The 20,630-nt window shown below is 60.9% G+C and overlaps 1 protein-coding gene across 14 annotated transcripts in view; it reads right to left on the bottom strand.

The window, feature by feature from the left end:
• The window catches only part of MACF1 (microtubule actin crosslinking factor 1), a 149,886-nt gene that overhangs the window by 108,059 nt on the left and 21,197 nt on the right, over nucleotides 1-20,630 (bottom strand). For 11 of the 14 annotated variants that reach the window (XM_076357469.1, XM_076357470.1, XM_076357480.1 and 8 more), the window contains exons 2-4: nucleotides 4,740-4,801; nucleotides 3,432-3,521; nucleotides 700-777 (exon numbers count right to left, since the gene is read on the bottom strand). In XM_076357469.1, the coding sequence (XP_076213584.1) occupies nucleotides 700-777; nucleotides 3,432-3,521; nucleotides 4,740-4,801 (230 nt within the window). Of the gene's footprint in view, nucleotides 1-699; nucleotides 778-3,431; nucleotides 3,522-4,739; nucleotides 4,802-6,676; nucleotides 6,698-11,460; nucleotides 11,564-20,630 lie in introns of those variants that run through there. The other 3 variants (XM_076357471.1, XM_076357479.1, XM_076357473.1) reach the window with 2 other exon arrangements.

The following is a 20,630-nucleotide window of genomic DNA, read 5'->3' as shown; positions in this document are numbered from 1 at the left end:
GCAGGGGTTTCACCTGCAGAGCCAACAAGTCTCAGGATGCATCCCACTGCTCCCAGTGGGATCTGCCCGAGGGTGAGGAGGATGCCTGGTCTCTGCCAGCTGCACAGGCACTGCGGGGCCAGCACCTCCCAAAAGCTTGGCGGAGGGAGCCTGCCCTCCGAAAGCCGAAGGGCGATGCTGCCCAGGGGCAGCACGGGAGGACAATACGTCCGTGCTGCCGTCCGGAGTCCGGAGGGGTGATGCCGCACAAAGAGGCATCCAGCTGTGCCAGCGCCGAGGCCATGGCTGCATGGGGCTGAGCAGGAGCCAGCTGCCCCATCTCCCCCAAAGCTGGTGGGAAGGGACAGACACGCCGCAGCCGCTCATCCCCACCGCCGGGATCTGCCGGGGAACCCCGGGTAAGGCTTTCGGGGCGCAGAAGTGACCGTCTGTGACATTCACAAACCCCTTCCCAGAACTGGAGTCTGATCCTTCATTTTGATACTAGTTTTTGTGCCGCATGGGCGGTTCCGAGAGCACACAACGCCTACGGGGGAAAGTCCCCTGACAGCTGTCCTCAACCAGCACCGGCACCGCGGGGACGGGCACACCCTGGCACAGGCTGACGCTGCTTCTCAACACCCTTCCCGAGCCCCGACCAGGAGAAAGAACCGCAAATCACCCAGCTCTGCTTCTGGATGAGCCGAAATCAGCCCTTACCTGTCGCTGCTTCAGGAAATCCAGGGCGATCTGCACGTTCTGCAGCCGGTGGAAACGCATCCGCCCCTTCTCACGCGGCTGCAAGAGAGAGGCGGCAGCTTCAGGTCAGGCTCGCCAGGCCGGCAGCACCCCGCATGCACAGCCACCCCCCGCATGCCCCCGGGAGCCGCCCACGGCGGCCCCCCACGCTCAGCGTGCTGGTGTGACCCCCGGTGCACTCCACACACCCTGCTCTATCTTCTTGCTCTGGAGGCAAATAAAGTCATTGCTACGCATGATCCTGCTGAAAGAGGGCAAAAAGCCCACGGTGGGACACGGAGGTGGGAAGACCCTGAGATCGCGACCTCCTCTGAGCGCCACGAGACCCCAGGGGTCTGCATCCAGGCTCTGAGCCGGGCACTGCGCAGCCGCCGGCAGGATTGGCTCAGCCTCTAGATCCCAGGGCAGGATCTCACCCATCCCACGGTCAGACAGACAAGCTGGGAAAAGGGCTCAGCAAAGAGAGATTTACCCGAGCGGGTACTGAGCCCGACCCGTACAGGTGGAAGCAGAGCAGGTCTGCTCCGCAGCAGGACGTGAGGACCCAGGCAGGGACCGGCAGAGAAATCCCGACCTCAGCATCAGCCCCTGCAGACCCGGCTTGGCTCCTCCCGCGCGTGGGCAGGGGCTGCTGCTCCAGGTACCACCTCTGAACCCTTGGGGAGGGGAGGAATGAGATGCCCTGGGCTGTGCTCATCGCCGCTGCTGCAGGTGGGGGATTTTCCGAGGTACCCGGCAGCTGAGCCTTGGCTAGGGGAAGGTTATGGGATGCTGTATCTGCTTTGAATCAGCAGGAGGGGAAAGATCGACACCCAAATCCTGATCCCAGCCTCAATACGAGGCATCACCAGGATGCTCTGAACTGCTAGGACACCCCAAGTCCTCTGAGTCACCTTCCTTCCCCAGCCCGAAGGGGAAGAGCTGTCCCTGCAAGGGGAACATCTCCAGGAAGGTGCTACAGCCCCAGCTCCTCCTGTGCTGCTCCGGGTGGGAGGTGACACCGTGCACAAGGGAATCATCACCCAGAGCAAGGGGGCTGGAAAACACACCTTCTCTTACACCTGAGCAAGGTTTTGGGGTCCGGTCCCTTTGGGGTAACCCTCGGCCGGGGCCGAGCTGTGCTCACTCCACCTCCACTCACATGCACGGGGTTGCCGGTCGCGCCTCAGACCCCACGGTGGCACCAGCCCCCCGAGAAGGTGCCTGTGCCTGAAGCCTGTCCATGCAGTGCGAGGTGAGCAGCCGTCACAGCGGCCCCCCGAGGGCCGAGCAGGCGGGGGCCCGGCCGGGAGCAGCGTGCAGGACCCGTCCCTGTCCCCTCCCACCCCGTGGGGGGGACACATGCTGTCACACCGAGTGGGTGGCGTGCCCTGACTGCAGGCTGACACTGCAATGCACGCGCAGATAATCCAGTTAACGTGAACACAGCCCGGTAACGAGGACCACGGCGGCGGGTGCCTCTCTGCTCTTACAGCTTCCCCTCTGCAGACCCTCGCTCGGGGCGACCACCCCGGGCGAGTTGGGTGGGTTTTATCAAAAACCCCGGCTAAAACTGAAAAAAGGGGAAGGTCGGAGCCCCCAGCGATGCTGGGCTGCACTGGACTATCTGACGGCACTCCAGTGTCCGCCACGATTATGCTGCGGCCGGGGCCGACTCAACCTACTTCTTCATCATCATCATCTTCCTCCTCACGCTCTTCGCTGCTTGCACGGCACCAGGCCGGCGCTCTCACCAGGCGAAGGCTCCTCTGAGCTGGCGGCTCTATTTGCTAACGAGGACGGGAGGGACAGCGGCGATGGGAGGGTGACACAACAGGGAGACAGAATGGAAACCAAAATGCAACACCCAGGTAAAAGGAAGAACAAAAGAGCGGGGACGAAGGCGGCTGGATCTCCGGCACACCCCGGGCTCGAGCACGGAAATTTCCCCCGGCTTTGAAAGCCGAAGCGAAGAGAAGGAAAGTGTCTGGATCACAAATAGCTCGATCCAATTTTTCAGCCCCCACAAAAACTGATTTGGCATCTCGGGAGGGTAACAGAGTGAGTTAGGAGATCTTTGCCCAGATCCTATTTTAGGGGAAAACTAAAATAATTCCTGCTGTGCTACCCTGTTGCAGCAATCGGGATCTTCCCAGAGCTGAGTGCATGTGTCAGTCTGAGGAGGAGGAGGAGGAGGAGGAAGGAGGGGGACTCCACGATGCTCAAGATGCAGGAAGAGGTTTGCACGCCACCGACTGCTACAAATCCAGCTCGTGCAGGAGCCGAGCACGGGGCAGGAGCATCAAATCTGAGCTAAACTGCTGGGCACGCTGTCACAGAAGCAGTTTTAGTCAAAGCCACTATTATCCGTTATTTTAAAGATGGAGCCAAATCTAGAAGACGAAGGCGTGTAAGCCTTCACAAAAAGAGGGCTCTACCCAGGGCACCATAAGCCAGCGGCTTTAATCACATGCTTTGGTGGTATCCGAGAGACCAGCCTGGGGAACACGGGTTTGAGTGAAAATAAATAAAATAATAATAATAGTAAATAATAATAGTAGTAATAATAAAAGAAACAACGACAGACATTTGAAAACAAAACTATGGCATAAGAAATGACAGCTGATGGCTTGGGAGCGGAGGGGAGCAGGGGGGGAGGACGGAGGGGGGCCTGGGGGAGGCAGCAGCGGCGCTGCCCAGCCGTGGGGACTTACCAGCTTCACTCCCGACAGCACCTCCAGGAGGGAGACGAGGTTGTGGCCATCTCGCAAGTCTTCGTAGAGGTCGTTGATGTGTTTGCGCACCTGCGGAGAGCCGGGGAGGAAAAGCCATCAGATCCGCATGCCTCCTGCGCTCTCCTGCTGTTTGCAAGAGCGCGGGAGGAAGGCAGCGGCGCCTGCAAGCAGACGTCTCCCTCCCAAGCCGCGTGCATTTGAAATGGTTATTCCAGAATTATCGCTAAGGAAAGCAGCCTCCCGTTTCCCAAATGACCTGGCAGAAGCCGCTGCCAATTTTACGCATGAAATCAAACTGTTAAACCATCCGTACTCCAGGCAATCCCGTAATATTGCACTCAGACCTCCGCAGAAAGGGTACCTCAGTCCTGAAGCGGTGGTTTAATGGCTTATGCTACCTTACAGCGTCTCCCAAAACACGGCACCTAGCTTCTGCCTGAGAGCAGAGGAGGTTTCTGCGGGGCGGCGTGGCTGCGGGAGCAGGCTGACCGCATGCAGCCTCCGCACCTGCTCTTCCCCCCGACACCCAGACCTTGCCCTGGGGTTTTACTTGGCTGGGAAACCCCAGATGTTTCCCCACAGCAGCCTCGGGCAGGCGGCCTCAACATTTTTCTTTTTTCCCTCCTTTGTAAGATTTAGAAAGTAGTCAAAAGCTTGACGCAGAGGTTTGCAAAGCTGGCAGGAAAATACAGCTGTGACACCTAATGCCCCAATGACTTCTTTTTTTTTTTTCCTTTTTCTTTTTGAAATGGAGAATTAATTAAAAAAACCCCTGGCATTAACCAAGAAAAGCAGGAGGCACTTTGCAGTGCGATGTTAATCCTGCTTAGCTACCCACAGCTGCTACAACTCCCTTTCACATACTTTGGGGCTCCTCTCCACACAGGAGCATCCCTCAAAAGACAAAAAAGCCCCTTTGGCCTGGCAGGGAGGCACGGGGGGGGGGGGGGGAGCAGCCCCATGCCAGGATCCCCTCCTTCGCCCCGGCTGCCCACAGCCCCAAGCGGGAGGATGCACAAGCCTCGTGTTAAAGCAAGGACTGGGTGCTGAGGAGGCAAATGTAATAAAAAGGGCTGCGTGGTGATGTTACAGTGCCCTCCAAAGGCACCGGCACATTTCCACTGCAACCGTCTCTGCGTATGAATACTCAAATCCAATGCAGAAATTCCCAGACAAGAAAAAAATATAAAAAAATTTTAAAAAAGGCATATATCTGCCCGTCCTGAGCCAGAACGGACAGACAGACGGTCGTTTAACCGGCTTTATAATAAAATATGTGACTCTTACCTTCATCAAGTGTTTATTGACCCATTTAGTGAAGGTTTTCTTTTGGACTCTGTCCCGTTCATCTGTCAAAAGAAGACAAAGGCGGCTCTCGGTCAGTGTTTCTCATGCAGAAACGCAAATGACTTTGAAAGGAGGGGAAGAGACAGCGGAATCGCCGCTGGTGCCAGGACCGCCGGACGGATCCTGCGCCCGCGCAGGGGAACAGAGGCTGCTTATTCACAGGTTAGCGCGGGACGGGGCCGCTCACGCGGCTCCAACGTCTCGCTCGGGCAGGGAGGTAGGAGCATCCACCCAGCTAGAACAAAATACACTGCTTTTTGGGGGGACAATAGCGTTACTCGAATAAAAGCAGAGTGGATGATTGGGATGGGTATAGCTGCAGCTGGCAACTGAACCCCCAAAATGTGTCCCCCCATGCCTCTTTGTCCCCCCTGGAAGCAGTGCAGGGAGGGAGGTGGGGTTTGCCCGAGCCCCCCTGCTTTAGGAGGGTGTCCCCCTCCCCTGCCCACTCCCAGAAGGCTTTAACGCATTATATAAACCTCACAGATGTCCCGTAACAGGCCTCTGCCGGGCACTAGCAGCGCGTGCAATTAGCAGCTTATTCTGTTGCTGTATTTTTGGTTGATTGGATTGTCAGGATTTAACGTTTATTTCTGTCCCGCGGCTCAGCCAAGGGCGCCCTGGCTGGACGCTGGGAGCTCCGAACACAGGCGGGACAGGGTGACAACGTGGGTCCCATCCCCAGGGGGTCCCAGGCCCCGGGGAGCAGCAGGGGCGGCCGCCAGCCCCACGGGGTGACGGGATGGGAGATTCGGGGTGATGCCAAGCAGCAATGTGGGACGGGGGAGCTGTCAGCGGGCTTTGCCCTGCCTGTTCTCGGTGCAGAAAATAGTATCACGTGAAAAACAAAGGCAAACAAAGCGAAAGGAGGGGGCATGAGACGGGGCCACACTGCTGGGAGGTCCCGCGGGGTGTAGGAGGGTCCTGCTCAGCCCCCACCTCCTCACGCCCGGGCAGCAAGGAAGGCTCAGGGCAACCCCGACAGCCAGCCCTGTGCCAGACAGGATCGCCTGGTTTTAACAACATCATCTCAGAGGAAAGAGAGTGCCTCGGTACCGACCCACGCACATGACCCCAAGCTCCTGAGCACTGCCCCATCCAGCCCGGGGGTCCCTGGAACAGAGTGGGAAAGGATGAGCCCCGCTACCCCAAGACATCCCTTTGACATCATGGTCCACCAGGCAGAAGCACCCCTTGCTTTGGTTTTAAGCCAAAAAATCAAGAAAAGGGAGAAAACCAGCATCTCTCAGCCCAGACTCCCCAGCCACGCTGCGTGTCCTGCCCAATGGCCCCACTTCCTGGGGTGGGAGGTCACTGGGGGGTCCCTGTACCGGCCACGGCCCCAGGGGCCCTCGGGAAAACCTCCCCACATCTCAATCCACACAGATTTGAAAGCACCATCTAACATCCCTCCTCCTCATCCACCCCACGGCTTCCCCCATCCGAAAGCACCGCAGCAAAACACACGGCATGCCACCAACACGTCACGTCCCCTGCGTCCCGCTCCGTCCCCCGGCCAAGGCACGTAACCAGGTGCCGAAAACTATCTGCCGGTTGAACTATGGCCACCCTCGCTCCCCACCCCGCCAGGCTCTGGCCTCGGCACGGCTTCCCGGCACGATGCAGCCGAGCCACGGAGCTGCTGCCGCCTGGCACTGCTGGCCGCCGCCTGCAATAGGAAGCTGCATCACCCTCACGTGTTTTTAGGGACCTTTCCTTCACCCGACCCCCCCAGAGTCACGGTGCCGGGTCCCTTCCCAACCCAGGCGTTAATTGAGGCTGGATAAAGCTTGAGCCGTACCCCGGCCACGGCGCAGCGCCGGCAGCACGGTGGGGGCTGCTTGCAGGCTGGGAAGGAGAGGGCGGCGGGTACTAACCGATGCAGCACATCCGGCACACCAGGCAGGCGCTCAGCCGCCTCTGCTCCCCGGACAGATGCCGCCTTTCCATCGCCCGAGCCTGGGATGGGGAGCACTGGGTCCCAGCAAAGCAACGGCTGCCTCCCGGCTCCTGGGGAAGGGTCTTCTGGCGGCACCACCCGTTCGCCGACCTTGGCCCCAGCGGGTGCGGGTGGGTGACTTCTCGGCCGCAGCTCCTCCCACTGCACCACTTCCTACACCCGCTGCCCCCGGCACGGGCACCGGCCGTTCCTCCTCCGGGGCATCGCCACAAACCCCGCCGCGACGTCAACGGCTGCTTCGCCCGCACTTGCCCTGCTCCTCACGCTTCTCTGGGTGCTCCCAGCCAAGGGTGCCGCCGGTGCGGCAGCTCTGTGCCAGCAAAATCCTCACCATCCCGCGGTCCCGATGGCCGGCAAAGCTGCTCGAAAAGCTCCCAGAGAGGAAGGGGAGAGCTGCTCCCTCCTGCAAGGGAGCAAGAGGCGGTGCGGAGTGCGGTGCAAAGCGCGGTGCAGCTCCCGGCAGCAGCAGCAGAAAGCTGGTGAGCTGGGGGTGCGGACGCAGGCTTGCCCTGTGGAGCTGGGCACTGCCCCGCCGGCAGGCTCTTGGCTTGTTTTTCCTCGTCTTGTTTTCCAGTTAATTGCACCGGGGACGGGAAGGACAATGCCGGGCTGTTCTCCCCGCTCCCGCCTGCCTGCCCGCAGCTTCTTCCCAAATCATTTCCTGGGTCCGAAACGACAGAGACGGGACCCGACTGCAGCCCCGCTCGGCATGTGGGGAGATAACAGGGGCCTCCTTATCACCACCTCTCTTCCTTTTCTTCTAAATATAATCCCTCTGCAGACCTTCTGCCGGCAGGAGCCCCGCTGCCCTGGCCGGGAGGGCAAGAGGAGCTGGGCTGCTGCCGGGGGAAGGCGGGACCGTGTCCCCGAGCATCGCAGAGAGCACGCGGGGACGCGTCACCGCGTCCCACAAGGAAAGTCTGCAGCGAGGCACATCCGACGCCAGATCTGGGGGGTGCCCATGGCCAGCAGCTCCTCGGCGTGCTCCCTCTTCCCATCTCCTGCAGAAATGGTGGTTTTTCTTCCTTTTTTTTGCCCTGTCTCACCACCTTTGGGTGGTTCCTAGGCTCTAACCAGATTACACCTCCCCACCCTGCACTTGTGCTATCATCTGAGCTAATAATAATGCACAGTTACCGCTTACTAACAATATTAAGGCATTGCAAGCTTATCTCTTCCTGGCTAATCTTTTCCAGAGTCACCCTGATAAGCAACTTGTTGCAACCCCCCCATGCTTGTCCTCTCCCCTGTCTAGCAGGGGTTCGCTGGCCCCAGCCACCAAGAACCACCCTGTCACCAGCCAGGGACAGCGAGCAGAGGCGATGGCCGGGGCAGCAGGCAGGCAGGGCACGGCCAGAGGGGAGGTTACAGCAGCTAGAGGAAATCTGCACCGCTCCGAAGACAAGCCAGTGGCGGGCGAGGGCAGGAGAGACTGACTGCGGAGCCTCGGGTCCCCTCGCACACAGGGCATGGAGCAAAGGCTTGGTGCAGAGATGCAGGGAACATCGCCGGCAGACAGAGACCCTGCTGCCAGCAACACCAGTGAAAACCACAGTCCTTAACTGAACGCGCCTGTGTGCCACATCTATTTGACCGTTTCCAGCACCACCGATGCTATCGGAGCCGCACGGATGCTTCCAGCTGCGAAGTACTTTCGTGTTGCTGCTTTCCCAAGACAGGTGAGACTCGCACAGAGGCAAAAACCTGGACAAGCCAGGCAACAACCCAGCCTGAGCCCAGCTGAGCTGCAGCCGTGCTGTCCCTGTCCCCATCGCTGCTCAAGCAGAGCCCAGCCCCAGGGTGCAGGGACCACTGCGGGACAGCCTAGGAATGCTCCGAGACCTGTCCCAGCTGCTCCCTGGAGCAAGCGAGGAGCAGGGTTCAGCTGCCTGCATCTCAGGCCCAAACCTCTGCAGGACCACACATGCTGTTTAATTCCCTCCCCACCCCCTCTCCTCACTTTGCACATCAGAGCGCAATCCACCGCGTCCCCAGAAACAGGGATCCCAAAGGCACCGGGGCACCATCTGCTCTCCCCCACCACAGCGTGAATCCTCCACAGAGGGGCCAGAAGCAGCAAGGACCAAGGAGTGGAGGCGACCGCCCGAGGGGGAGGTGGGTTTTGGGATTTTCCTGCTGCTGCCAGTCCCCCAAGCGAACCCAGCTAGCAAGGGGGAACGGGGAAAACCATCCTGCCCACAGCTGGTTTCCAGTGCCCCGAAACCGGGGGCATCAGCTGAGCATGGGAAGAAAAATTCCCACTCACCGTCCCGCCGGACCCCAGGGCCCCCAGGCACTTGCCATCGTCACGGGGAGGGCTCCCACAGGCGCCGGGTGCCAGAGACCCTCCCACCACCACCCCAACACCCTGCACAGACATTTTCCCCCCTCCCTGTTTGCCCGCGGCAGCCTCCGTCCTGGCAGCCTGCCTGTCCCCAGCAGCTCCCAACACGCCCGGCCGGGAGCTGCCACTCCCCCCCCCGGGATCTCTCCTCCATCATCGCTGGCCTCACTCGCTGTCAGGCTCCATCACCGTTCACCTCCTCCTGCCTCAGGCTGCTGCTGCGAGAGCCCGGTCCCAGCCCCGGGCGCCGGCAGGACGGAGGGTGCCTGGCCAGGCACCCTCCCTAATCCTAACCCTGATCAGGCACCCTCCATGCCACCGGCGCCCAGGGCTGGGACCGGGCTCTCCGATGCTCCCCCGGGACGGCCCTTTGCCATCCTCGGGAAGGAGCCCAGGTTTTCAGTGTCCCCCACTGGCTCCTTCAGCCTCTCCTGCTGGAATAAAGCGGCTCCTGAGCTTTCTGCCCCTACACATTAATTCCTGCTAAAGCCGAAAGAATACGGGAGACGTCAGACGGGGTACTGCGCTGGATGAGCTCGCAGAGATCTTGGGGATGTCTCCGAGCCCACGCTCAGCATGAAAGCGGCTCTGTGCATTAAACAGCGAGAGCTAGCCTTGGGGTGAAGGAGTGTTTTGTTATGTATAAGTGTCTAGAAACAAATTTTGAAAGCGTTGAAATCCATCGCTTTCGCTTTGAACTCCTTCGAGGCAAACAAAGAATGGGAATGCACTTTTTTTTTTTTCTTCACGTGGTACTTTTAAGATGGGGGATATGCAGAAAATCTGGCTGGCTGAGGAGCACGAGGTATTTAAAATGTGCTGGCTGCCAACTCACGGGCTGACATAATCCATCATGACAGCAGAGCCGACCGGGCAGGATTTACAGAGCCTTTCGAAACAGGGAGAGGAAACGGCACCTGATTCAGCCTGGAAGAATGCACAAGAGATACCTGCGGTGGAAAACGATCCAGCACCCAGGCATTTAATGAGGGAGACACCTGAGAAGTGGTGATGCAAAGGAGACCCGGGCGGATGCTCAGCAGAGCTGGGCGAGCATCGCGGGGGTTACTTGTACAACGAAACCTGCCGCAAGATGACCCTCGTCTTCCAGGATGCTGCGCCCGTGGATGCTACCTGACCTTTACTGGGAAGGAGTGATGAAGGAAAACAGATATTGAACATACCCGCTGCTTGCAACACTCGCACCAGGATTTTTTCCAAAAGGGACGCGTTTCTGTAGGGCGAAGCAGGGGGTCAGCGCGGTACGGGGGTGAGGAGCTGGGAGGAGACAGTTGCACTGGGAAGTGGCCAGGAGGTCCCTAGATGGAGCCGAGCACATCGCTGCACAACACTGCCCGGACACCAAGATTAATTAAGCAGACGGGGGACGGCGGGTCAACAGGAGGAATTCCAGCAAGGCTGGGTTTAGTGGGTAACAGGGCATATTTCTGCGTGTTTGTGCAACTCAGTCTCAGTATCTCTCTGCCAGTAGTTTTGGGGGAGGAAGGGAGAAGCGTATCCCACAAGCAATATTTGGGGACAAGTCCCTGCGCGCTGTCCAGGCTCCGCAGTCCCGCTCCTTCGCATGGAAAAAGTGAAAGAAAAGGGGGAATCGGTCACGGACACGGGGAAAAGGCCCCGTGCGGAGGCACAGGAGAGAACAAGCCCTGCTGGGAAAAAAAAAAGAGGGAGGAATCAAAACAAATGAATCCCAGGAGGAAGAGGTCGGGACGGAGAAGGAGCTACTGAGTCCTTGCCTGGGGCCCGGAGCTACCATACGTCCCTGTAACAAATCTTCGCCCTCCTCGGGTGGTGGTCATGTGCAGGCCCTATTTTGGGAAACTGAGGCAGGGTCAGCCCCAGCTGCTCAGCGAGCCCGTGCCAGCGCCGGGAGGAGCTCCCAGGGCCATGTCTTGCTGCTGCGGGCGTCAGTGGCTAACCGAGACACTGCTGTCACGGCGAGGGGTGGGAGAGATGCCTGCCTGCACCGGGGCAGGAGCCGGGAGGCAGAACACCAGCCACGTGTCGCAGGCTTACACCGAGACAAAAAGCAGCCTCATCCCCAACAAGACACCCCCATCCCAGCCGCTCCCACCCACCACGTGTGCCGGGAACGGGTGGTGAGACCAAATTTAGGCACTGAAACCTTGCCCCCCCCCCCCCCCCCCCCCCCGGGCATGGGGACCAGGGCGGCCGTGCCGGGAGGATCCCCGACGCTGCATCCTCCTCCCCACTGGCCACGGCCGTCCCTGCCCACACCGCTGCCATGGCTCTCGGGGAGGGAAAACAAGTCGTGACCCTTGCCGGCAGCACGCCGGCCATCTTAGGGCCTCTCCCCCCGTGGGGGCTGCCCCTACCTTCTCTGCTCCGGCTCCTCCAGTACAGGACGCCGGCGATGCCCAGGACGTGGCTCAGGACAAAGGCGGCTGGCGGCAGATAGGAGCTCTCCGAAAGAGGCATCGTCCCCTACTCCCGACCCGCTATCCCGAGCCCGGCTCCAAATGTCTTTCTCCCGAAGCTGCCGCTGCCGGAGCCCAGCATTGCCGGGAGGGCGAGGGGACGGGGGGGGGCCGAGCCGCTGCCTGCAGAAACTTCCGAAACTTCCTGCCTGCGCCTCTGCCTCCAGCTGGCTGCGCCCCTGGAGCTGGCAGGGCTCAGGGACAGCCAGCGTCGCCGGGACGGGGCCAGGGAGATTTGGGAGCTCGGGGAGGGGAGAGTGGGGGGGGGGGCGTGGAGGGAGAAAGCGAGCGTCAGGCCGACTCCAACATCTCTCCTCGGTGTTCACGCAGCCAAACTTCGTCGTCCCCCCCCCGCTCTGGGGGGGAGAGACGTCATCTCCTCAATTTCCATTCCCAGCCCTGCTGGAAGGTCGGCTGCAGCTCCGGCGGCCGCAGCGAGGGGGGATCGGCGGGAGCAGCTGCTGTGCCGGCATCACCGCAACACCCCACTCTTCATGGGGGGCTCAGGAACAGCACAAAATCTTGCCCCACCCTCCCAGTGGGTGACAGCCGGCAGCCTGGCCCGGCATCCCCTGCCCACAGCCTGCCCGGCAATGCCAACACACCGAGGGCAGCCGGGATCGAGGGGGCAGCGGCTGGGAGATGCGGGCAGCACTTCAGTAGCATTCGAGTGGCAGCAGGCAGCTGCCTGCTGGGGGCTCGGTACCCCGGGCTGGACCCAGCACCAGCCTGCTCGCAGGAAACCCTCTGCCCAGCAAGAGGGGCAAAAGCGAAGGTGACCAAATTCAGGCTTCTGGGAGTCGGGTACACCGAGCGCGTTTCCCTCACCCTCCCTGGATGCCCAGAGATAAATGTATTAATTGCCAGGACACCCCCAGAACCCATGGGGAAACACCCACAAAAGATGCTCTAACACGAAAGGCAAAGGTTCATCCACCTCCCGGCCCTTCCCGCAGCCTGGTGCCCCGCTCGCCAGCGGCATCGCATCATGCACGGTGAGACTTTGCAGCCCGACCCCGTTTATTAACGGTTAGCGCCGTGCTCGGCGTTACTCTGGGAGTTTCGTTTCTTTTTGGAACCGTTTCCGGCAGCGGAGGTACAGAAACGGCACAGGGAAACCGAGAGCGGCAAGCCCTCCCGCGGCACGACCGTTATGTCCCCCAGCCCGTTTGCCATCGTAACCACAAGCAAACCGGGCAGAGAGGCTCCTTACAAAGCCTGTTTTGCTTCCTGAGCCCATCGTGTGCCGGGTCCGCCTGCCAGCTCCTGGGGGGAAGAAACTTGCCCTTAGAAAAAAAGTTGTAGAGAATGAAATGCTCCTTTTTTTGCCTTTACCTTCCCAGAAGGGCTCAGACAAGAGCGGTCTGCTCTGCCGCCGGTGCTCGGCAGCAAAGGGGAAAGCCGTTAAGGTGAGGACGGCACGCTGCAGCCCGGGGCTGCAGACCTGTGAAACCTCAGCCCGGGCTCAGGCTTTGCTGATGGAGAGAGCCAGGAGCCCAGGCTCACGCACGGCCAGCGTCGGACCGGCCGCCATCCAGCAGCACCCGCTCCGCAGCGTGGGACGGTGAAACCACACGAAGTCCGGGGTGTCACTCAGATGGAAGCAGAGATTTATATTATATTTATAACCCCTGAGCAGCTCTCCAAACCCAGCAGCCGCAAGCTGGTCAGGCCCACCGAGAAAACCGTATCGAGCAAAACTTGATAGACCCAAATGCTGCATTGGTCCATGGGGGACCTGCAGCACCCGCGACCTCCTAATGCCATTCAGGCGATAGAAAAATAGAGTTACCCCGGGCCTTGGCGCTGTTGCAATACATTTTGCAGAGCTTCAGCCCTGCCCAGATGAAAAATATCCCAGCATAGTTTTCACCTACAGCAGTCTGCTTTCTGTTAAGGCAGGGGAAGCGCTGCAGGAATAACGACGCGCCGGCAGGCACGAGGCCACCATAAATGGCCCCGTGGTGTGGCCCCGAGCGGGGCAGTTAGTGCCCCGCAAGGCAGACGGCTGCTGCTGCTGGGGCTGGGATGTGCCGGCGGAAAAGGCTCTGGGAAGCAGGAGCTGCTTTTTCCCCATCCCCTCGCCCCGGCTGCACCCATGGGGGCTCAGCCGCTCCTGTGCTTCCCAGGTGCCGCACGCACAGAGGGGCCGATAAAAATGCACGGAGCACCGCCAGCTGCTCCAGCCGGACAGGCCTTTGGGCAAAAGAAACTCTTTAAATATAGATATAAACATATAAAATCATATATAAACATATATATTTATATAAATATATAAACATATATATAATGTATATTTGTATATACAAATACATCCCTCCCCTGCCCCAGGACACCCTGGAGACACCCGTGGTCCCCCACTTCAAACCACTCAATTTAACGCCGGTCCCCCCCCCTTTCTTTTCCACGCTCCCCTTGCCGGCGCACGCTCGGCACAGGCCAGCCCGGCCATCTCTCGCCGCTGCAGGAAGCCGATAACGGCTGCAGCCCGGCCGGCGGCTGGAGGCTGCAGACCCGGGGTGCAGGGAGCCAACGGCAGGTTTCGGGGTGACCCGCCGGGGCTCTGGGAGCCGCCCAGCCCCGGATGCAGCCGCCAGCCCCCCCCCCCCCCGCTCGCCCGGGGGGAGCAGCCTGAGGCCGCCCCCCCTCCCTGCCACGGAAACCGCCCCGCGCATCCGAAACTCAAACAGCTCATTTTAGTTCCTTGCAAGGCGGCTTCTTCAGCTTCAACTGCCGCCTCGGCCCGGAAAGGAAAGGGGTGGGGAGAGGACACGCATCTCCCGCCTGCGCAGGAATTTGGGGAGCGGAGAGGCCGTGTCTCCCCGCATGGGGGGGTGGTGGTGGTGGTGGGGGTGTCCCTGCCTTGCAGGGCACCCCCGTTTCACGGGGTGCCCTGCGCAGCGTTTTGCAGCCTTGTGCATCACCCAAAATGGTGTCACCCCCAGTGCTGCCCCCGCTCCCCCCAGCGCCCCACCTGGGTTTTGGGGTACCCCACGGGACAGCTGTGGGGACATGGGCTGCCCCGGCCCCCCCCCCTTGCTCCGGCCGTGCCTCTCGCCTGGAGCTGAGTCACCCCTGGCTCCGGCCAAGAGTTTCGTGTCCGGGGCCGATCCTCCCCCCCGCCATGCGCCTCCCCGGTGAGTAATGCTCAGCCGACACGGCCCCGCCGTGGCTGCCGGCTCCGGCATCTCCTTATATGACTGGGGAAGCTGCCGGGCAGCGGCGTAGGGGAGCCGGGCACAGCCCACGCTTCCCCGGCACCACTCGGGGGGTGGAGGCACCCTGGCATCAGGGTGGGCGATGCCGCAGGGATGCTCCTCCGTTCCCCAGGTACCGTAGCCTCCCGGGAGGCAGCCGAGGCCCCATGGCGTCCGGCCAGGGACACGTGTCCCAGCCCGGGGGAGGTGGCAGCCAGGTGGCACTGTCGAAACGCCGAAGCGGGCGTCACCGGATGGTGCCGGGGATGGTGGCCAGAGCTGGCACCCGGCAGCACCGTACCTGGGTGAATCATCTCTCCAGGGCTCTGCCTGGACCCCCCTGTGCCCAGGGCAGACAGGGGTGCTTGCCAGTGCCCCTCAGCCAAGCCCACCAAAGTCCCCCCCATCGCCCGCAGCGAGCACCACTGGACACAGAAGCGGCCATGAGCGCACCGAGGGACCCTGTGGGGTTTTACAGAGGGGCTTCTCTGCCCCAAATGGGGAGTGGGGTCACCCCACGCCAGGCAGGGGACACCCCACTCCCCATGGCAAGGAAAAGGGCTTGTCTGGCAGCGGTGCTGAGCACGCACAAACTCGTGACTGCAGTACAGGGCCCAGGTTTCCTGCCATGCTTCCTCTGCAATGCTTTCCCCTTTCTGTTGTTTTTTCCTCCCTTCTGGGAGCTTTGGGGGCAAATCTCGATCACTTACGGCAGCAGCCGGGAGAGGGGAAGGAGTCTCTGGGTTTCTGGATCAGGGATGCTCCAGGTAAATCGCAGACACGCGTCACCCACTGCTCCCCGGCACAGCCCCGGGGACTGGATGGGGGACACAGTGCTCAAGCAAAGCCACTGCGCCCCTAACCCCGAGCCGGGCGACCGAGCGCATGTCCCACACCGGCGCTCAGCCCGGGGTCGTTTCCCTCCGGACCACGGCTTTTCCCCCTGCAAAAAGCCAGAGCTTGGCTAAACCCACGGCATCGCGCCCTCCTTCAAACAACGGCAAACGCTGCTGCGGACAGACAGACAGCTCAGCAAGACGCATCCGGGTTGCTGAGCGCATCTGCACGTGCCAGCGCACCCCCTCCTGCCGGCGCACCCCCTCCTGCAAGCACGGGCAGGGCCCTGCCGGGGCGCGGGGGCTCGCTCCACCCTACCCGCGGCGCCAGGAGCCATGGGAAAGGAAAGCAAGAACAAAGATGACATTTCTTGTGATCCGGGCTATTAAAAACAAGGTGGAACGAGGCAGGTCGTGGCTCCTGGCGCTGCCCAGCACATCCCCGCGGGACGAGCTCCTCCACTTCGAATAAGAAAAACCTCTCCTCCTGCCTGTGAATCACCTGCCCATGCGTGTGTGGGCAGAGCTGCCGATCCCCCTCACCATCCGGCGGGCCCCAACGCCGGGCCCTGCCCACACGCCTCCGGCTCCTGGCAGAACGGGCGCATTCCCCACGTTCAACATTTCCTTCAGGCTTTCATCATCCTGGAGCAGCCGTGGTCCCACCAGGAGGGATGGGGACAAGTCCACAGGGTCCCACACCGGCCCCTCGGCATCACTGCCAAACTCCAGGGCTGCAAAAGGTCTGAAAAAATTGGGACTACGAAACCTCCCAGGCAGCAACGCTCCTCGTGGCCCTGGAAAAACCAACCTCCCGAACACTGTTTTTTGTGCAAATAGGAGTTTTGGCCCGGGAGAAGTGTATATGCAAAGGCTGAGGCTCCAAGTGCCCTGTCGTCACCCTCCGTGTTTGCACAGGGAACCGGGCGGGCCTGAGCTGGGCTTCACCCGTAACAACCAGGGCAGCCCCGTCCAGCCCAGGGTTCAGGGGCCGTTCTGCACCAGCCCGCCCCGGACCAGCATCTGCACCGAGAGGGGAGCCCAAGTGAATATTTAACTGCAAATCTCTCGGCAGAGGAGCTGCCCGCACTGCCAAAGGTCGGCTGGATGCGTCAAAGCAAGGGGAGAGGAAAGGGGGCTGCACGGGGGGAGCCTCAGACACCCCCCACCGCCATCAGCAGTAAAATCTGAGCTCTGAGGAACCAGGGAAAGGAAGCACTGATGATAAGAGCGGAGATGTTCCCCTTTCCAGCAGACGTCTGGGCACCAAAATAAGAATTGTATCTTATAAAAAAAAAAAAACCTAACAAACGACTTCCCTTCCCACAGCGGAGCTGCCGCCCTGCAGCCGGTGCTGCTTCGGGGCAGCGGGGGGGGGGACACGCAGGACAGGACCCTGAGGATCACCTCGCTGCTGGGAGATGGAGGCAGAGGGCAGACATAAGATGATTTGAGGTAAGGTTGGAAGCAAACATCATTCCTGCCAGTTTTCATTCTGCAAAGCAAACAGCTGAGCTGGACTGTCACCTGCTCACGACTTAATCGCTCCCCAGCAGCACGGCTCAGCGTTAACTCCTGCTCCCAGGCAGGAGGAATGGAAATCCCCCAGCACACCAGCAGTTACGGGGTCTACGGGAATGTGACATCCCAAGTGGGGCCGTCCAAGGGGACCGACTCAGATGAGATGGACGGAGCCAAAAGGAGGACCCAAGGCCTAGAGAAACTCCGAAATGACCCAAAAGGAGACCGTTTCCCTTCGCAGCACTGGCAGGGCAGTGTGCTTGCCCGGCCCCCTGCAGCTCTGCAGGAAGGAGCGCAGCCGGTGTCCCCAGGGCACCGGCACGGAGCTCCAGCCTCCTTTTCTCAGTGAGGTTTGCTTTTTGGTGCCCCAGATTGAACACCTTTCCCAGGAGCGTCCGTAGCCATCAGCACTGCCAGCCCTGCTGCCCTCAGCGCAGCCAGGTTGCCTCCCCTCTCCACGCATCCCCCAAAGCAACCCGAGACCCCCCCCCTCTCCCCACAGCACAGACCCCAGCAGATCCTCGCACCCAGCCGGTGGCTTTGCTGAACCACGTGCATGCAGTGCCATCCTAGACACGTCTCATTCAAACCCTCTCCAACACTGCCCAGGCTTTTTAACCCTCCCTCTCGGCAGGAAACCAAGCGCGTCACGCTGAAGAGGTGGCGAGGGTGATCTCACCGCTTCTTTCCCAGTGTTAAAAACCTCCATCAATCCACCCGCCTGCCCGGCAGCCTCCCCAGATGACTGCCGAGACCGTTGGGTTTTTGCTGATGCAGCGGTTCAGGCATTATTTCATCGCTTCCCACTTCTCAGAAGCCTCCCCTGGTTTGTCACCCCTCCGAGGACGCTGGCAGGGAGCCGTACCACGCTTGCTCATTACATGATGCCATCAAACTCGTGGCCACGCATCCCGGGCTCTGGGAAAGCGCCGATCTCCACTGAGCTGGCATCGACTCAGCAGTATCGCCCTGCAAGGAGCGGGGCAGGAGGGAGCAAGGGGACGGGGACAGGCAGCGGCTGGGTACTGGGGCACAGATAGAAGCCACACGTCGGGAGGCAGACGGCCAAGCGGCGAGGGCAGCTCTCGATGCACGTGGAGCTGCCGGGTGAGAGGGAGGAGGTGAAGCCGGTGCCAGAGGCGAGGAGGATGGGGATGCACAGGGGAAGGAACAGCAAAGGTTTCCCGGCGGAAAACACTCTGGCTTTTTGGGAGTGAGCAACATCATCCCAGCTCTGGGAGCGGAGGAAGGCTGGCTCACACACCCACGTGCAAGAGGACACACACATCTGCACGCTTTCCCAGGGGCCTGTGCTGACACAGCAAGGTGGCACCCTTCCCAGGCCAGGGGAGGAGGAGGAAGGCGATGCCATCTCCGGGTCCCTCCCTGCCCCTCCAGCCATGGGGACAATGCCGCACACCTCCACAGAGCCACCATCTCCGCGGCTGGGTAAACACCTGCTCTGTAATTCCCAGCACGCCCCAACAGCACCTCGGCAGAGAGAAAGTCGTGCAAAACCAAAACAAAATAAAAACCACCAAAAAAAAAAAAACCCCACCACAAGATTTGATGGAAGCCCAAGCTAGGGCGAGCAGCAGAGCCCTGTGCCGGAGAGCAGCCCGAGCCCTGGCCACATCCTGCACCCACTCCCACTGCCTGCACAGGGGCTGAGCACCAGTAAACACCCCAAGTCCTGGAAAAATCCCCCAAATGAAGTCCCAGGCCCCAGCCCCTCTCGGAGGAGCCAGACCCCGTGGCAGGGCAGCCGGCTGGGGTGTGGAGCTGCGCCCCGGCACAGCTGAGCCCCGGGGCGGGGGGTGGGGGGGAGCCGGGTCGGAGCCACGGCGGTGGGATCATCGTTGGCCGCTCAAGGCCAAGCTTTGCACTTCCCACAGCAGCGGCTTAGGGAGCAGGAAAGCCGGGGGGCGGAGGGATCGCCGGCATCAAAACTCCTTTTCTACCAGCTAACAAAAGGCCCGGTGTCTCTGCAAAGAGGCTTGTTATTCCAACGCCAACCAAAGGCTGCTTGGCAGCAGGAGAAATAGGAAAATGTTAGGCTAGTGGGAACTGGCTGCGCTTTGTTTGGGGCGCGCTTGGGCGCTGTGTTTGCACAGGCTCCACGCAGCAGCTCACGATGCGTGCAGGGGTGTCAGGGCTGGGCTCCCCCCGACCGGGCTGCCCGGGCACAGCCCCACCAACAGCCCCCGGCTCCGGACCCCCTCGCCCCGTTCCCTGCAAACAGTGATACAAAACATCAAGAGAAAAGGCAAGGGGAGCTCGCAGCCCGAGCGTGCAGCCCAAGCGCGCAGCCCTCAGCCCAAGCTGCTGGTAGGCAGCCGTGTCCCCCCCTTTTGCTGCCTTCAACCCCCCAGCTGTCCCCCATAAAGCAGCCCAGGGTTTGACCGGCCCCATCACGCTGCAAACACGAGGACAGCTGGTGGACCTGCAACCCCCCAGCCTGCTCGGGACAGGAGACGTGCAAAGCCCCGTCTTAGAAATGGAGGTCGAAGAGAAGGAAGAAGCCAATTCTCTCATTTTCCCCTGCAAATGGAGGGCAGAGGCAGGCAACCTGGAGCCCTAATCTCATTAGATGTCCCAAACTAAGCAGTGTGAAACCTGATTAGCGCCGTGCAGGAGGCAGGCGAAGGGGTGGCAGCCCGCTCTGCCAGCCAGCCCCAGCACCCTTCGACCGAAGATGGGGGGTCCCAACCCCCTGAGGAAGCCGTGGCTGGGGAGCAGGACACCCAGAGCTCCCTCCCCACGGTGCCCTGCACCTGCCCGGGATCTGGATGCGGCCCTGGTCCTTCCACACTTGCTCGCCCGGAGCGTGAACGCTCCCGGGGATCACGCCCATGGGCTCAGCCGGGGCTTTACTCACGGCTGCGCCACGCTCTGAAGGGATGCTTCATCCCAGCTGCTGCCGCCGGCTCCTGGCCGGGCCGGCCTTGGCGTGCAGCAGCAGAGAGGAATTTGGGATTAAAAAAGAAAAAAAAAAAAAACCAAACCAAACAGGGGAAGGCAGGAGCCTGAAACCTCTGTTCCCTAGAGACCCACTCTCCCGCAGAGAAACTTAATCCCCAATAAAAAACAAATGAAATAATCCAGTTGCTAACATTGCTCTGCCTGCTTCGTTCAAGCACCAGCGCAGCACCAGATCTGCTGGATCCCACCAGCCTGGCCCAAGCCCATCAGATGCTCTTAGGAGGGCTCAGGTGGACCTTTCTGGAGCAAAAACCACCTCTGGCACCGTAAGGCTGTGGTGGGAGAGCTGTAAATCGCTGGGGATCCTCAATTAGGGCATGGCCCACGAGTCCCCCCGGTCAGCCATGCTCCCCAGGGGACCCCCCACGCGGTGGCCGTGCCGGACGAGAGGCGCCCACCCTTCCCTGGGAGCAACCGGCCGCGTCCTCCTCCCCGTGCACGGGAAAACGGGGCCAAGAGAACCGCATGCCGAAGGAATTGAAACCCACCAGGGCCTCCGCCCGCGGTGGCCAGGGCAGATGGTGGCCCTGGA

This window comes from Aptenodytes patagonicus, chromosome 21, assembly GCF_965638725.1.
Source record: "Aptenodytes patagonicus chromosome 21, bAptPat1.pri.cur, whole genome shotgun sequence".
NCBI classification, from domain to species: domain Eukaryota; kingdom Metazoa; phylum Chordata; class Aves; order Sphenisciformes; family Spheniscidae; genus Aptenodytes; species Aptenodytes patagonicus.
This window is presented reverse-complemented; position numbering and strand designations above follow the sequence as displayed.